This window comes from Podarcis erhardii (assembly GCF_964252035.2).
Source record: "Podarcis erhardii genome assembly, chromosome: 17".
NCBI classification, from domain to species: domain Eukaryota; kingdom Metazoa; phylum Chordata; class Lepidosauria; order Squamata; family Lacertidae; genus Podarcis; species Podarcis erhardii.
Genome location: NC_138515.1, coordinates 1,630,855 through 1,645,335, shown reverse-complemented (window position 1 = coordinate 1,645,335; position 14,481 = coordinate 1,630,855). Strand labels below are relative to the sequence as shown.

At 44.1% G+C, this 14,481-nt stretch overlaps 1 protein-coding gene across 1 annotated transcript in view; it reads left to right on the top strand.

Moving 5' to 3' along the window:
- Window positions 1-14,481, top strand: part of DNMT1 (DNA methyltransferase 1) — a gene marked incomplete at its 5' end in the record, with an annotated part of 62,907 nt that overhangs the window by 18,739 nt on the left and 29,687 nt on the right. The window contains 7 exons of the mRNA XM_081845939.1: window positions 1,383-1,501; window positions 2,947-3,039; window positions 6,474-6,625; window positions 6,938-7,125; window positions 7,855-8,044; window positions 13,792-13,889; window positions 14,247-14,394. Coding sequence (XP_081702065.1) covers window positions 1,383-1,501; window positions 2,947-3,039; window positions 6,474-6,625; window positions 6,938-7,125; window positions 7,855-8,044; window positions 13,792-13,889; window positions 14,247-14,394 — 988 coding nt within the window. The remainder of the gene's footprint in view (window positions 1-1,382; window positions 1,502-2,946; window positions 3,040-6,473; window positions 6,626-6,937; window positions 7,126-7,854; window positions 8,045-13,791; window positions 13,890-14,246; window positions 14,395-14,481) is intronic.

Genomic DNA, 14,481 nt, shown 5'->3' with positions numbered 1-14,481 from the left:
AAGCACCACTGTAAAGCCTAGATAATTGAATCTCAGGGTGGGGCAAGTATGGAGGGAGTCATGAATACTGGAAATTTGCTGCCTGGAGGACTGCCCCTCCCTACATCTCTGAGACCCCAAGCAGAAATCTGCAGTAGCAGCAGTTGGAGGAAGGATCTGCTAAGCTCTGAGGCTTAGAAACTAGAGGGTGATAAGGGCAGAAGGAAGCAGGTAGCAGTCTGCTCAAAAAAGAAAGCTTTGAATGTCCATTTATTTCTGATCCAGAGGTCTACAGTGCTGCTGTGTGTGTTTGCTTGCCAAATAGAAAGGGTTGAGATTGGGCAGGGTCGAGGGTGCAGCAGTATGGGGCACCTTATTAATAAACACAACCCCTTGAGGATACGCCAGTATGTTCCTAGGTTTGGGGCTGTGCTCCATTGCAGCCTCCAAGCATCCCCACAGAAGTCTGGTAGGGATCCTTGGGGCACCTGCTGGAACTGTGTTGCTTGAGTGCAGTAAGATCTTTGGGAAGGCGGGTGCCCAGCAGCACAGTCAACTGCACCTGCAGCCCTCTGGAGCACCTAGCCCTTAACAGGATGGTGTGGTTTAAGCCGCAGGAAGGGGTTTGGGATCTCGGGTGATTTTCAGAAGCGATGACTTTCTGAATCCCAACTGTCTTTAACAATGGGAGCAATTTAAAGGCTTCCTGCACTCCCTAAATTAGACTTCTGACATAGAGAAAGCTTTGGAGGAAAAGACAGGCTAAGTTTTTAACCCTGGGCTGATCAGGGTTAAAGAGACACTGTCTTTTATTCTCAGCTTATGTTCCTGAACCACTATTTTGGACTTTGCTCCAGTTGGTGGTCCTCAGTTTGTAAGTAAATAAAGCAGAACACACAAGTTTCAAGGCTGCCTATCCCTGGTTTAAGTCACCCCAGCTTTTGTGTTGCTTTTGATTTTCCCAGTCTGGTGGGACAGTTCCCTGTGTACAGCTATGAAATAGGATAGGGTTGGCCAGGAAAGTTGTCCGCAGTGATGGGTAATATTAGTACAGTACATATCGGTTATATATGGTTATGGTTCTTGGCCTTTGGCAATTCTATAATCAGTGTGGCTTCCTTTTACTTTACAAAAGAAAGAGGTGAATCAGTCTTCCTGTGTTCTGCATCTCATGGCCTCCACTTACGTTTTCAAGCCTCGCCACTACTCTCACTGGAGCCCTGACTCTTCTATTTTGCTATCACCACTTGGTTTGCCACCCTTTGCCCCAAGAGCTGTAAAAGCACTTTGTACACACTTTACAGCTACATTAATGAGAAACTGGAGGTTTTTTTAGTTGGCTGTTGTGAATGACAGGTGTATAGACAACCAAAGACTATGCAACCTTTTCCTTTTCTGTGCAGTGTTTATGATCGAAAAGGCCATCTGTGCCCATTTGATACTGGTCTCATAGAAAGGAATATCGAACTCTACTTCAGTGGTGCAGTAAAGCCAATATATGATGATAACCCTTGTCTGGATGGTAAGTGTGGCCCTGCAGGCAGGTTTTCCCTACCCCCCCCCATTTAATTTATATGATGCTCTTAATTTAAAACTCCAGGGCGGGGTGTTCACATTCACTCTGCCACATACATAACTGACACATCATATTAACCTGTCATAAAACTGGAGTGCAAATTATGTCTGATGGACTTCCAAAGGAAGGGAGTTTCACAGGGAGGGTGTAGCAACAGAGAAGACCATCAGCCATGGAACTGCCTCAGGGCCTCACCCAGAGGCAGCACCCAAAGAAGACCCCTTTAATCTTAGTGACCAGACTGGCACATACCAAGAGAGGTGCTCTTCCAAGTTACATAGACCCTGAACTCTTCAGGGTTTAAAGGTTAATGGTAAATCTTAAATTAGATATGTAAATGAATAGGTAAGTAGCACAGATCATGGAAAATAAATGTGATATGACTTCAAAGTGGCTTGCTGCTCAATAACCTAGTGGCTGAAAGCTATACCAGCTTCTGAACAGTTTTCAAGGGCAGCCCCATGCAGACACATTACAGTAGTCCAGACTTGAGGTAACCAGGGCATGGATTGCTGTGACAAGTCTATTCCAATTCAGGGACAGCCATAGCTGGTAAACCAGCCAGAGCTATAAATAGGCTTTCATTAAGCTATCTGAGCCTCCCGTGGCAAAGATGGATCCAAGAGTGCCCCCAGGCCACAAACCTGGATCCTTCAAGGGGAGTGCAGTGCCCTTCAGGACACACCGTTTACCCATCTTCTGGAATCGGGAACCAACGACCAGCAGAGCCAACAGCTTGTTGGAATTCAGCTCCAGCTTATTGGGCCCCATCCAGACCATTATCCCAGATGACCTGAGAAGAGGGAGAGACATTAACACATTTCCCCAAAGCCTTTGGTACCACCCCCTATGGCAAGGAGGCATTTGCCACTCCTTGGACCCATCCTGTCAAGTCACAATGGGCTGCAGTCCAGGGTACAGGTGGTGAGACAGCATTTCAGAGGCTGCAAGTACACTTTGCCCACAAAAGAGACACTTAACCCCGTGTTTGCTTGTTGCATTTTTAGACGAGCCACTGGATGCTGCTAAATTAGCTAAGCATCGTTCATTCATGACAGGAAGGTCAAAAGTTTTGTCTTTAATTAGCCATTGTAAATCAAGTAACAAGATATTTGCAGCTTCCCAAGGGCAAGACGGACCAATTAAGTGCCTTGGTTTTGGTGCAGGTGTGGATCTAGTGACCTGGTGGAAAAGGAAGTGAGCTTCTCAGGCCAGCCCACTTGTATCTGCAAGCTTCCAGGGGAAGCAAAGAACCCTAAGAAACCAGCCAGAGGTGGTTGCCCAGCTCCTGTTCCTCAGTATGGGCTTATTAAAGCACATGCATCCACCATGGCCTAGCAACTAAGTGATTTTAAAATATGATGCCTCTCCATTTTCATCACTGATTTTAGGTGGTGTGCGAGCCAGAAAGATGGGCCCCATCAATGCATGGTGGATCACTGGTTTTGATGGAGGTGAGAAGGCTTTGATTGGATTCACCACAGGTAAGCTTTTAAGGAAATCACCATCCCTTTCAGTTTTGTCTGTGTCCTGCTTTTTCATGCTCAGCACATCACCAACAATTACAAAAATATAACAATTTTTAAAGAAACAACCATACAAATATTAATAGGCCTCCCAAAATGTATTAATAAATATGAACAAATACAAAAATATATAAACAGCAGAAAAACATTACATATTTTTTGAAATTAAAGTTTTCCCCAACAAGAACAACCACTTCTAAGTCACTGACTCTTCTAAGTGAGCCAGATAGACAAGGGGGACCCAGGCCTTGCAGAGCTCACAGCTCAGTCTCTGGGATTTGTTGAAGAAACTACTGGCAGCGATGAAAAGCATCTTCTTCTGCCAACCCCAGTTCTCTTGCATGCTGTGCTCAAAATGGGGATGCCAATCCCCTTCCCTTTCCAGGTGGGCTTAATTGAGTGGCCTAATTGTCCCCCTTCATCCCTGATCACCTCCACCACTATGGGCGCTGCATATGTGACTGTGCAGAGCAAGCAATCCTCACAAATCCACAGCACGACCTATTTGCAAAGCTGCGCATGTGCTTTAGCAGCCAAGGCAGGACATGCTTCCGCACATCTTTACATACATGTTCTGTCAGAGAGCTACCATGGAATTGACCTCAGGGAATGGCGAACTGTGTGGAGCAGTGTTGCTGGGCTACAACTCCCATCAGCCCCAGCCAGCATGCTCAATGATTAGGGACAATGGGGGCTGTAGTTCAGCAACACCTGGAGGGCCACAGGCTCCCCATCCCTGCTTTAGAGCTTTGAGAATGCTTGGTTGCCTTCATCCCTTGGTTGCCTACGTATCTAGGAGGAGGGAGTTCCACAGCCCAGTGCCATCACGTAGAAGCATTATTTAAGAACCAAGTTGTGCTCAACTTAAAAAGAGAAAAGCATTCTTTCAGAGCAGTGTTTCTCAAGCAGTTGACTGAGACCCCTCAGTGGTCCTTGGGCCACATTCAGGTGGACTTCAGTGTCTCGGCAGGAGATGGGTAGAAATACTTTGAGAGACATGTGGTAAGAGAAATAGATAAAACAGGCATAGGCAGTATAATGTATGGAATAGATATAAAGATTTGTTAGAGAGTAAAACCCCCAGGTGGTTGTCACCAATGGAAGCCAAGGCGGTAAAAAGACTGAACATGGACTCAGATTGGCCAAAATATTGTGAAATTATAGAATATGATGGTGAAAACCTGAAACTACAGAGTTTTGAGAAATTGAAACCTAAAGTCTGAGACTGGTTACATTATTACCAGATTAATGAAACATTTAAGCAGGACAGGAAACTAGGATTTCAGAAGGAGAGGTCAAAGTTAGAAACAGAATTGCTAGAACCCAATACTAAGAATTTGTCTAGAATGTATAATTTGCTGCTAAAATGGAACACACAGGATGAAACGGTTAAATCAGCTATGATTAAGTGGGCACAAGATGTTGGTCATGATATTATGTTTGCTGACTGGGAGCAGTTATGGACCACAGGTATTAAATTTACGGCATGTAGTGCCTTGAAAGAGAATATAATGAAAATGATCTATAGGTGGTACATGACCCCAGTCAAGCTTGCAAAGATATATCATTTGCCCAATAACAATTGCTGGAAGTGTAATGAATGCGAAGGAACTTTTTATCATCTTTGGTGGACCTGCCCGAAGATTAAGGCCTACTGGGAAATGATCTATAATGAAATTAAGAAAATCCTTAAGTGGACATTTATAAAGAAACCAGAGGCTTTTCTCTTGGGCATGGTAGGCCAAATGGTTCCAAAGAAAGATAGAACATTCTTTATGTACGCAACAACAGCAGCAAGAATTCTTTTGGCGAAGTATTGGAAGACTAAAGAAGTACCTACTCTGGAAGAATGGCAGACCAAGGTGACTGAATTCATGGGACTGGCAGAGATGACCGGCAGAATCCGTGACCAGAAGAGAGAGACAGTGGAAGAAGACTGGAAAAAATTCAAAATCTATCTTAAAAATTGTTGCAAAATTTCGGAATGTTAAGATGTCAAGGGATTGGATATAAAGAATTACAGCTGTAAAAATTGAAATTTATAAAAAAAAAGCTTTAAAGAGAATTAAATATAAAAAGGGATGAAGGATTGCTAAAAAAATTTTAAAATAAGGATGCAGTGAAGGGGAGGTTTGGGGAAGTCGTGTTATGTTTGTTTGTTTTTTGTTTATGTTGTAAAATTAATAAAAATTATTAAAAAAAAAAAAAAAAAAAACAGGCATAGGCAACCGGGCCCTCCAGATGTCTTGGCCTACAATTCCCATGATCCCTAGCTAACAGGACCAGTGGTCAAGGATGATAGGAATTGTAGTCCCAAAAATCTGGAGGGTCAAAGGTTGCCTATGCCTGATACAAAAGATAAAACCTCCATTTAGAGCCTCTGGTTCAACAAATTCTGTCTTAAATGAGTCACAATACCTCCGGAACAAATGCCTGTTCTTAGGGTGAGGAAAGCTGAACTATGGAACTCCTTGCCACAAGGAAACCATTGTTGCAAATAATTTAATCATTTCCAAATATGAACCCGATAGCAGCAGAAAGGGGTGTCAGGAATTGCCAGCTGGTTGTGCTAAATGCTGCCTCCATCTGCCACCATTTTGTGACTGCAAAAAAAGGAAGGTGTTTTTTTTAAAAGAGCTTTTCATATTTCAAAACTTGCTTCTTCTCCATTATTAAAACTTTTTCTTGTCAGTTTCACAGGAGATTACTGTTATACAAAATTCGCTTCTCCAATAATACAGATTTTTGGTATCCGTTTCACATAATTTGCTTCTTCAGTTATGCACCTGCAAAAAATATACGTAATAGCTCCCATCAGTTACAGTTTTCTTTGTTCATAAACTCAAAAGGCCCTAGCCTTGTTGCTGACCCAGTGAGGTACATTAAATATACATGTATTAAAGTTGTTACAAACCTCATTCTGTTCTCTTTTATACAAACAACACTTGCATTCAAATTATATTACATGAGATTCATACCAACCTTACAAATGCCTTCTCAAATTTTCTGTCTTGGGCAACTGCCAGGGTTTACCCTCCTGTAAATATCTCTCTGTTGGCCATGACAACTGAATGAAGCCTCCATGTTCATTGGCAGTGTATCTTTCATAGAATCATAGAGTTGGAAGAGACCACAAGGGCCATCGAGTCCAACCCCCTGCCAAGCAGGCTATCTTTGATAGCCCTTTGATAGACAAGCAATCTTTGTGCCTTCTGGCTGGCTGCTGTTGGGAACAGGGAGCAGGGTTAGACCTCTGGTCTTGCTCACTAATGCAGTTTTAGTCATTCTTAGGTGCTCACACATGTTGCTTAATCATCCACTCAGTTCATGGCTAAGTATGTATTTGTACCCAAGTCTTGTTCATTGGGAAACACATTTGCATTGCATTCTAGCCTTTGCAGATTATATCTTGATGGAACCAAGTGAGGAATATGCCCCCATCTTTGCACTGATGCAGGAGAAGATCTACATGAGCAAAATTGTTGTTGAATTCTTGCAAAATAACCCTGATGTCAGCTATGAGGACCTGCTGAACAAGATAGAGGTTAGTCCAGCAGACCAGGGCAGCTGTGTCTTGTGTCTGTAAGAAGACCGACGTCAAGGAACTCAGATCAGCATACATTGTCTATCCATCTCAATTCTTTTTGTCCTCAAAACAACCCTATGAAGTAGGTTAGACTGCCATTGTGTGTCACCATCTTGAGATGGCTGAGCAGCCATTTTTGAACACCAGGCAGTTGAGAGAGCAGATGAACCTGCTATTGCAATGTTTTTTTGCTCTTGCTTAACATTCTTCTCCTGACTTGCCAGTTTAAAACCAGTAGAATTGTTAAATTCCTTCTAATTCTGTCTCCAGACCACTGTCCCTCCTGCTGGATTAAACTTCAACCGTTTCACAGAAGATTCCCTCCTCCGGCATGCCCAGTTTGTGGTAGAGCAAGTGGAAAGCTATGATGAGGCAGGAGACAGTGACGAGCCTCCTGTTCTCATCACCCCCTGCATGAGAGACCTGATAAAACTGGCAGGAGTCACGCTAGGCAAAAGGTATGCCAGCAGCTGCACCCTGGGAGTGGCCCTTCGGAGGTGCTTCATCTCCTCCTTCGGGCTGTGCAACTTAACGCCAAAGGAGAAGGCTTGCGTCAGAGAACCTTCTTTGGTGCTCGGTGTTCGCCACACTCAATGTTTGGGAGGTGGGCTCTAGACTTTCTCTTTGGTCCTGCCTCTTTCTGTGTGCAGGGAATGTTTTTTTAGGGAGAAGGATTCAATCATGGGACCTGATGTTTGGCATAGCACAGCACAGATGCACCTCCTGCTCAGTCAGCCCATCTAAACCAGTACTTACGCCAGCTGGCAGCGGCTCCCCAGGATTTCAGGAAGGAGTTTTTCCCAGCCCCACCTGGAGATTATGAGGGTTGAGCCTGGGACCTTTTCCTTGAGAAGCGTGTCCTCTATCACTCTGCTAGAACTCCTTCTGCAGATCAGCTGTGTGCTATTTGGAGGAGCGCGTGGGTGAATTTTCCTCTTGCCTATATGAGGATAGAATACTGTAGCTCAGAGATAGATGATGTGGTACCTTCCAGATGTTGGTGGTGCTACAGCTCCCATCAGTCCCAGGTAGCCCAGTCATGGATGAGGGGTGCTTAGTCCCAACAGCTTCTGGAGGGCACCAAATTGGCTTTGAGAGCTGGAGAAAGGGGGGGATTCCATCTTGTTCCAGTGTTTTCCCTGTCTCCTGCAGGTGCTTAGCTTTTCACATCTGTCTTCTCCTCCTAGACGAGCAGCAAGAAGGCAAGCCATTCGGCACCCTACCAAGATCGACAAGGACAAAGGCCCTACCAAGGCAACCACCACGAAGCTGGTCCATTTGATCTTTGACACCTTCTTCTCTGAGCAAATAGAGAAAAACGAAAAGGAGGAAGACAAAGAGAACAGCTTGAAGCGCAGGCGCTGTGGGGTTTGTGAGGTAACAACAAAAGAGAGGCTGCATTGGTGACCCAGACACCCTGTTTTGCCTAGAGAGAAAGGGTGGCATCAGGTTGGCATGAGGAGTTCCAACATGGAAGGAGCAGCGCTTCCTCATCTTTTCTTTTTGGTCTCCTGGACACATTCATTTCCTGCCTTATGGAACTCCCCTTCCCAACACTGCTGCTCCTGGCCAAACAGTTCCCAAAGTCTTCAAATACAGAGCTGTCTGGTTCAGCACACAGCATGCAGATTAAGGTCAACTCCCCCCTCTGCTTCTTGGGTCACTTTTACTTGAAGCAGGGCAGATAGACAGAAAGAGATGAGCTCCTGCATTGGTCATCGGCCCCTGGCTTTAATTTGGTAGCTAAAGAAGAGAGTCCCTGAGCATGTATTCCTGGATTTTCCTCAAGCTTTATCTGGTCTTTCATATAGAAGACTACTGTTGTACCTTCCAGAGCTGAGGGTGAGAGCGGCGTTAGAAACAGATGTGAAAGCTTGGAGCTAAAGGGCACCTTAAACTGAGGTTATGGCCCAACAGCGGAATGTCTAGGCGCACTTTTTATAACAAGAATATGAACTGTAGCTAAAGTATTATGTTCATTTTTCACATGGTCTGGTCCTTCCCCTGCCCACCCCCCTAATATTCTTAAGAGGGTCTCGTTTCCAGGCTTCAGAGAATAGCAGGAAGTGGAGAGGCAGAAAAAGCTCCTCCTTTCCTTCCACTCTGCAGTTTTAATCTGAAATCTTAGGTGCAGTACTGCGCCCAGAGCTCAGAAACTGCTTGCACTCATGAAATTCCCTGTTGCAAAATGTGCCTAGAACAATGGGAGCTTCAAACACTGAGTGGGAGCAGAGCTCTCTGATTACCTGCTATTACCTTTCTGCTCCACCAGAGGAAGCGTGAAGCAACCTGAAGCAGACCCCAAAGCACCTGTGGTCACGTGACACAGGAAGTTAGTCATCCTTCTCTGCAGGGCAATGTGGAGCTCTTTAAATATGGGGTTGCCACCTTTGGTTGGGCAAAATAAGGGACAGGTTGTGGGAGGGGAGTTGGTGGGCTAAAAAGTACTTCACCTGGTGCAGAATGAAATTGTTTCAAAGCAATCCATTACAGTGGATTGTTTCCAGTGCTGGTCATACTCATAGAGTGGACCCAATGAAATTTATGGATCTAAGTTAGCAATGCACATTAATTTCAATGACTCACATCCTCCCCAACCACTGAATTTCTGCCTGTCAGAAGAATGGTAAATGTGGAAACCCAGCCAAAGAAAGAAAGAAAGAGCTGGAGATAGCAACAGTTTTGTTTCTCTTCCTAACAGAGCTTTGCCTCCAACGTCCCATGTGCCAGTTCTCTCTCTCTCTCTCTCACACACACACACACACACACACACACACACACACATCCTAGTCAGACAAGTTCATCCTACCACTAGAGGTTTCTTGTCACATACCTGAAGCATTTTGAAAAGAATTCATAGAGACATAGAATTGTAGGGTTGGAAGGGATCCCAAGGGTCATCTAGTCCAACCCCCTGCAATGCAGGAATCTTAACTAAAGCATCATTTAAAGCCACTAACAGTTGTGGAGTTCCACAAAGAATCCTGTTTAAAAATCATTTTATTTTCCATTTTCAGCTTTCACAAATATTTAAACAAGAAAAACAAAATCTTTCTTTCCCTTGACTTCCCTCCCCTCCTTTCTGTGGTTCTTTATTTCATATCTTTTTATTACTGTATATCTGATTCAAATATATTTACAATTTTTTCCTTATTTCCCCCTTAATTGTCTCTTACTGCACATGCTTATATCAGTCCTGCAAATGTTTTAATTTGTTTACAAATACTCAATAATATTTCCCCAGTCTGTTTTTAAAAGTCTCTTGTCTTGATTTTTTATTCTTCTGGTGAGTTTCACCATTTCTGCATATTCCATTAATTTTAATTGCCAATCTTCCCTTGTCAGAACTGTTTCTTCTTTCCGTCCCCCAAAGAATCCTTGTTTGTTTTGAGACCCTCTATTGCTCTCCCAGAGATATAATCCCCAGAGTCCTCTGGAAAGAAGGATTGATTGCTAGACCACTGTTCTTTTTCAGGTAGCAAAATGTCTTGGGCCAACCCATTCCTGCCTATTTAAACAGACAGGAATGGCTCCCCTGAGCAGGTCACCATTTGGAGTTTCAGTATTTGCCCAGCCCTAGAAGAAAGTCACTACAAGTTCTACTGATTTTGCCAGTCCCCCTGCATTTTAATATCAGGAGTAACAAGGTTGGTCTGCAATACAGGGATCTAAGAAGTACTGAAAAAATGGCTTTTAAAAAACCTGCAACCAGTTCTAATAATTCTAGGTGGCATGTGCCATCATTAAAATATGCATTTAGTTCTATGTGTGAGAAGGGTGCGGGAAGCATCCTTCAAAAATAATTAATTGGCAGGATTAATAGAGGACACCTGATCAGTGATCACTCGTATGCAGATGCTCCAGAGCTGCTGCTTCTGGGACAGAATTGTTATATTAAAAAGGTAGTGGATCAAAACAAAGAAAGCCCCCTTCCCCAAATGCCTGGCCAGGTGCTTCATCTTGCAAGCAAAACTAAACAAAACACTTAGGTTCAGCCATAGGCTGCTTCCTTGCCTCCAACAACCACACTCTTTCTCTCCCCTTTGAAAAGGCTGCTGCTCCACTGTTGGCCACCCTGGAGCGCCAATTAGCTGGTTTTGGAGGGGAGGGAGGGCTCAGTTTCCTGAGCACCTAGCAAATCTGGTTGCATGAGACAAGCAAGTTTGGGTGAGCTCACAAATGCCAATTTTGTTTTTATGACTTCAAAAATGGGACAAATAGGGTGCCAGACGGGACAGGGGACTCTGTGCCCCCAAAACAAGACAATCCCATTTTTTAAGGGATGGGTGGCAACCCTATTTAATATGACCCGTATTTTCAGAACTCATTTGCACAATTTCCTACACATTCCTGAGATGGTTAACAAACTAGTGAAAAACAGCAAAAGCTACATTGGCAGAGGGTTGAGAGAAATAAAATAAAGTATATATCCTTACACAGCGAACTTAAGCAGTAGCAATCCACTCAAATGTACTGTAAAAAAAATGCCCAAATTTAAAAAAACCCAGTAATTCTTAAAAGTCTTAAGAAAACATGAATGTTTTTATCCTCCTGGTGTGAAATGATAGTAACAAGGGTTACAAGGCAGGCTGCCATGGGAAAACTGTATATAAAGTTTAAGGGAAGAAACTTCTTAACATTTTCCCCAAATTCATTCTGTCTCTCTGTCATAGAATCATAGAATCATAGAATCATAGAGTTGGAAGAGACCACAAGGGCCATCGAGTCCAACCCCCTGCCAAGCAGGAAACACCATCAGAGCACTCCTGACATACGGTTGTCAAGCCTCTGCTTAAAGACCTCCAAAGAAGGAGACTCCACCACACTCCTTGGCAGCAAATTCCACTGTCGAACAGCTCTTACTGTCAGGAAGTTCTTCCTAATGTTTAGGTGGAATCTTTTTTCTTGTAGTTTGGAACCATTGCTCCGTGTCCGCTTCTCTGGAGCAGCAGAAAACAACCTTTCTCCCTCCTCTATGTGACATCCTTTTATATATTTGAACATGGCTATCATATCACCCCTTAACCTCCTCTTCTCCAGGCTAAACATGCCCAGCTCCCTTAGCCGTTCCTCATAAGGCATCGTTTCTAGGCCTTTGACCATTTTGGTTGCCCTCCTCTGGACACGTTCCAGTTTGTCAGTGTCCTTCTTGAACTGTGGTGCCCAGAACTGGACACAGGACTCCAGGTGAGGTCTGACCAGAGCAGAAGACAGTGGCACTATTACTTCCCTTGATCTAGATGCTATACTCCTATTGATGCAGCCCAGAATTGCATTGGCTTTTTTAGCTGCCGCGTCACACTGTTGGCTCATGTCAAGTTTGTGGTCAACCAAGACTCCTAGATCCTTTTCACATGTACTGCTCTCAAGCCAGGTGTCGCCCATCATGTATTTGTGCCTCTCATTTTTTTTGCCCAAGTGCAATACTTTACATTTCTCCCTGTTAAAATTCATCTTGTTTGTTTTGGCCCAGTTCTCTAATCTGTCAAGGTTGTTTTGAAGGGTGATCCTGTCCTCTGGGGTGTTAGCCACCCCTCCCAGTTTGGTGTCATCTGCAAATTTGATCAGGATGCCCTTGAGTCCATCATCCAAGTCATTGATAAAGATGTTGAATAAGACCGGGCCCAAGACAGAACCCTGTGGCACCCCACTAGTCACTCTTCTCCAGGATGAAGAGGAACCATTGATGAGCACCCTTTGGATTCGGTCAGTCAGCCAGTTACAAATCCACTGAGTGGTAGCATAGTCAAGACCGCATTTTACCAGCTTCTTTACAAGAATATCATGGGGCACCTTGTCAAATGCCTTGCTGAAATCAAGGTAGGCTACATCCACTGCGTTCCCTTCATCTACCAGGCTTGTAATTCTGTCAAAAAACGAGATCAGGTTAGTCTGACATGACTTATTTTTCAGAAATGCATGCTGACTATTGGTGATCACAGCATTCCTTTCTAGGTGCTCACAGACGGTTTGCTTAATGATCTGCTCCAGAATCTTCCCTGGTATTGATGTCAGACTGACTGGGCGGTAATTATTTGGGTCCTCTCTTTTCCCCTTTTTGAAAATAGGGACAACATTTGCCCTCCTCCAGTCTGCCGGGACTTCGCCTGTTCTCCAGGAATTCTCAAAGATGACTGCCAGTGGTTCTGAGATCACATCTGCCAGTTCTTTTAATACTCTTGGATGCAGTTCATCTGGCCCTGGAGACTTGAATACATCTAAACTAGCCAAGTATTCTTGTACTATCTCCTTAGTTATTCTGGGCTGTGCTTCCTCTGCTGAATCATTTGCTCCAAATTCTTCAGGTCGGGCATTGTTTTCTTTATTGGAGAAGACTGAGGCAAAGAAGGCATTGAGGAGTTCAGCCCTTTCTGTGTCCCCTGTTTGCATTTCACCATCTTCTCCTCTGAGTGACCCCACTGTTTCTTTGTTCTTCCTTTTGCTATGAACATACCCATAAAAGCCTTTTTTGTTGCTTTTAACCTCTCTAGCAAGCCTGAGTTCATTCTGTGCTTTAGCTTTTCTGACTTTGTGTCTACACGTGCTGGCTATTTGTTTGAATTCCTCTTTGGTGGTTTCCCCCCTTTTCCATTTTTTGTACACATCCTTTTTTAATCTTAACTCAGTTAAAAGTTCTTTAGATAGCCACCCTGGCTTCTTTGTCTCTGCCTGTCTGTCTGTCTGTCTCTCTCTCGTAGCCTTTGCCAACCTAGCACACACCAGATATTTTGCACTGTAGCTTCCATGGAATTGGCTGGGGCTCATGGGAGTTGTAGTCCAAAACATTTATCATGGGTAGTTCCCTCACTTTCCTGGGCTACCGTCCTTTATGTTATTTAAAGGCTGTGATTTGTTTTAGAGACTGCTTTGTTTAGAGGCCTGTTAGGAACTGCCACCAATGGAAGCTGGGTCAGCATCTTACTGTTTCCTAAGAGTTTGCTGAGTCTTCTTCACAGTGGAGCCTATCTTGGCTTGGGATACACCTGCCCATTCTGCTTACCCATCCACAGTTTCCTTGTGAACTACCCTTGTTTGGATACTTGTCTCCTGGCAGGTGTTGGGCCATATGCATATGTTGTCTCGGCTCCTTCTTCTTCCTTCCTTCCTTTTTTTTCTCTTTCCAGGTTTGCCAGCAGCCAGAGTGTGGCAAATGCAAAGCTTGCCAGGATATGATTAAGTTTGGTGGCACTGGGAAGTCAAAACAGGCCTGCATAATGAGAAGGTAATTATGACCTCCGCCTTGAAGGACTGCAAGCTTGGGCAAGAGATTCATCCACCTGTGTCCATTTTTGCCGACCCAACAGTTGAAAACTTATACATGCACTCAGGTTTATATAATGGACATTATTGTGTTACTACTCTTATTGAAATAAACCACCCACCACAGAACTTAGCACATCTCTGGTCAAGATATGTGAGGAACTGTTGAATCCTGACATGGCTATTGAGAAATCTGCTTGCAAAATGAACACATTGCCGAATTGAGGGGTTTGCGGGGAGGGGAGTGTGTGCATGTCTGTGCCAAATTAGGCCTCCATTTCTCAGCTGCACATTGTATTTTTTAAAAAATTGGTTTTAGATGTCCCAATCTGGCCGTAAAAGAAGCTGATGAAGATGAGGAAGTGGATGATAACATCCCTGAAGTGCCCTCGCCCAAAAAAATGCTGCAAGGAAGGAAGAAGAAGCAAAGCAAGAGCCGAATTTCCTGGGTGGGAGAGCCTGTCAAGGTATAATGCCTGCACAGGAAAAGGCAGTTCAAGCAGTTGGAAAAGGGATTAGCTTGGTGTCTCACATCCAAGTTTGGGGGGCGGGGA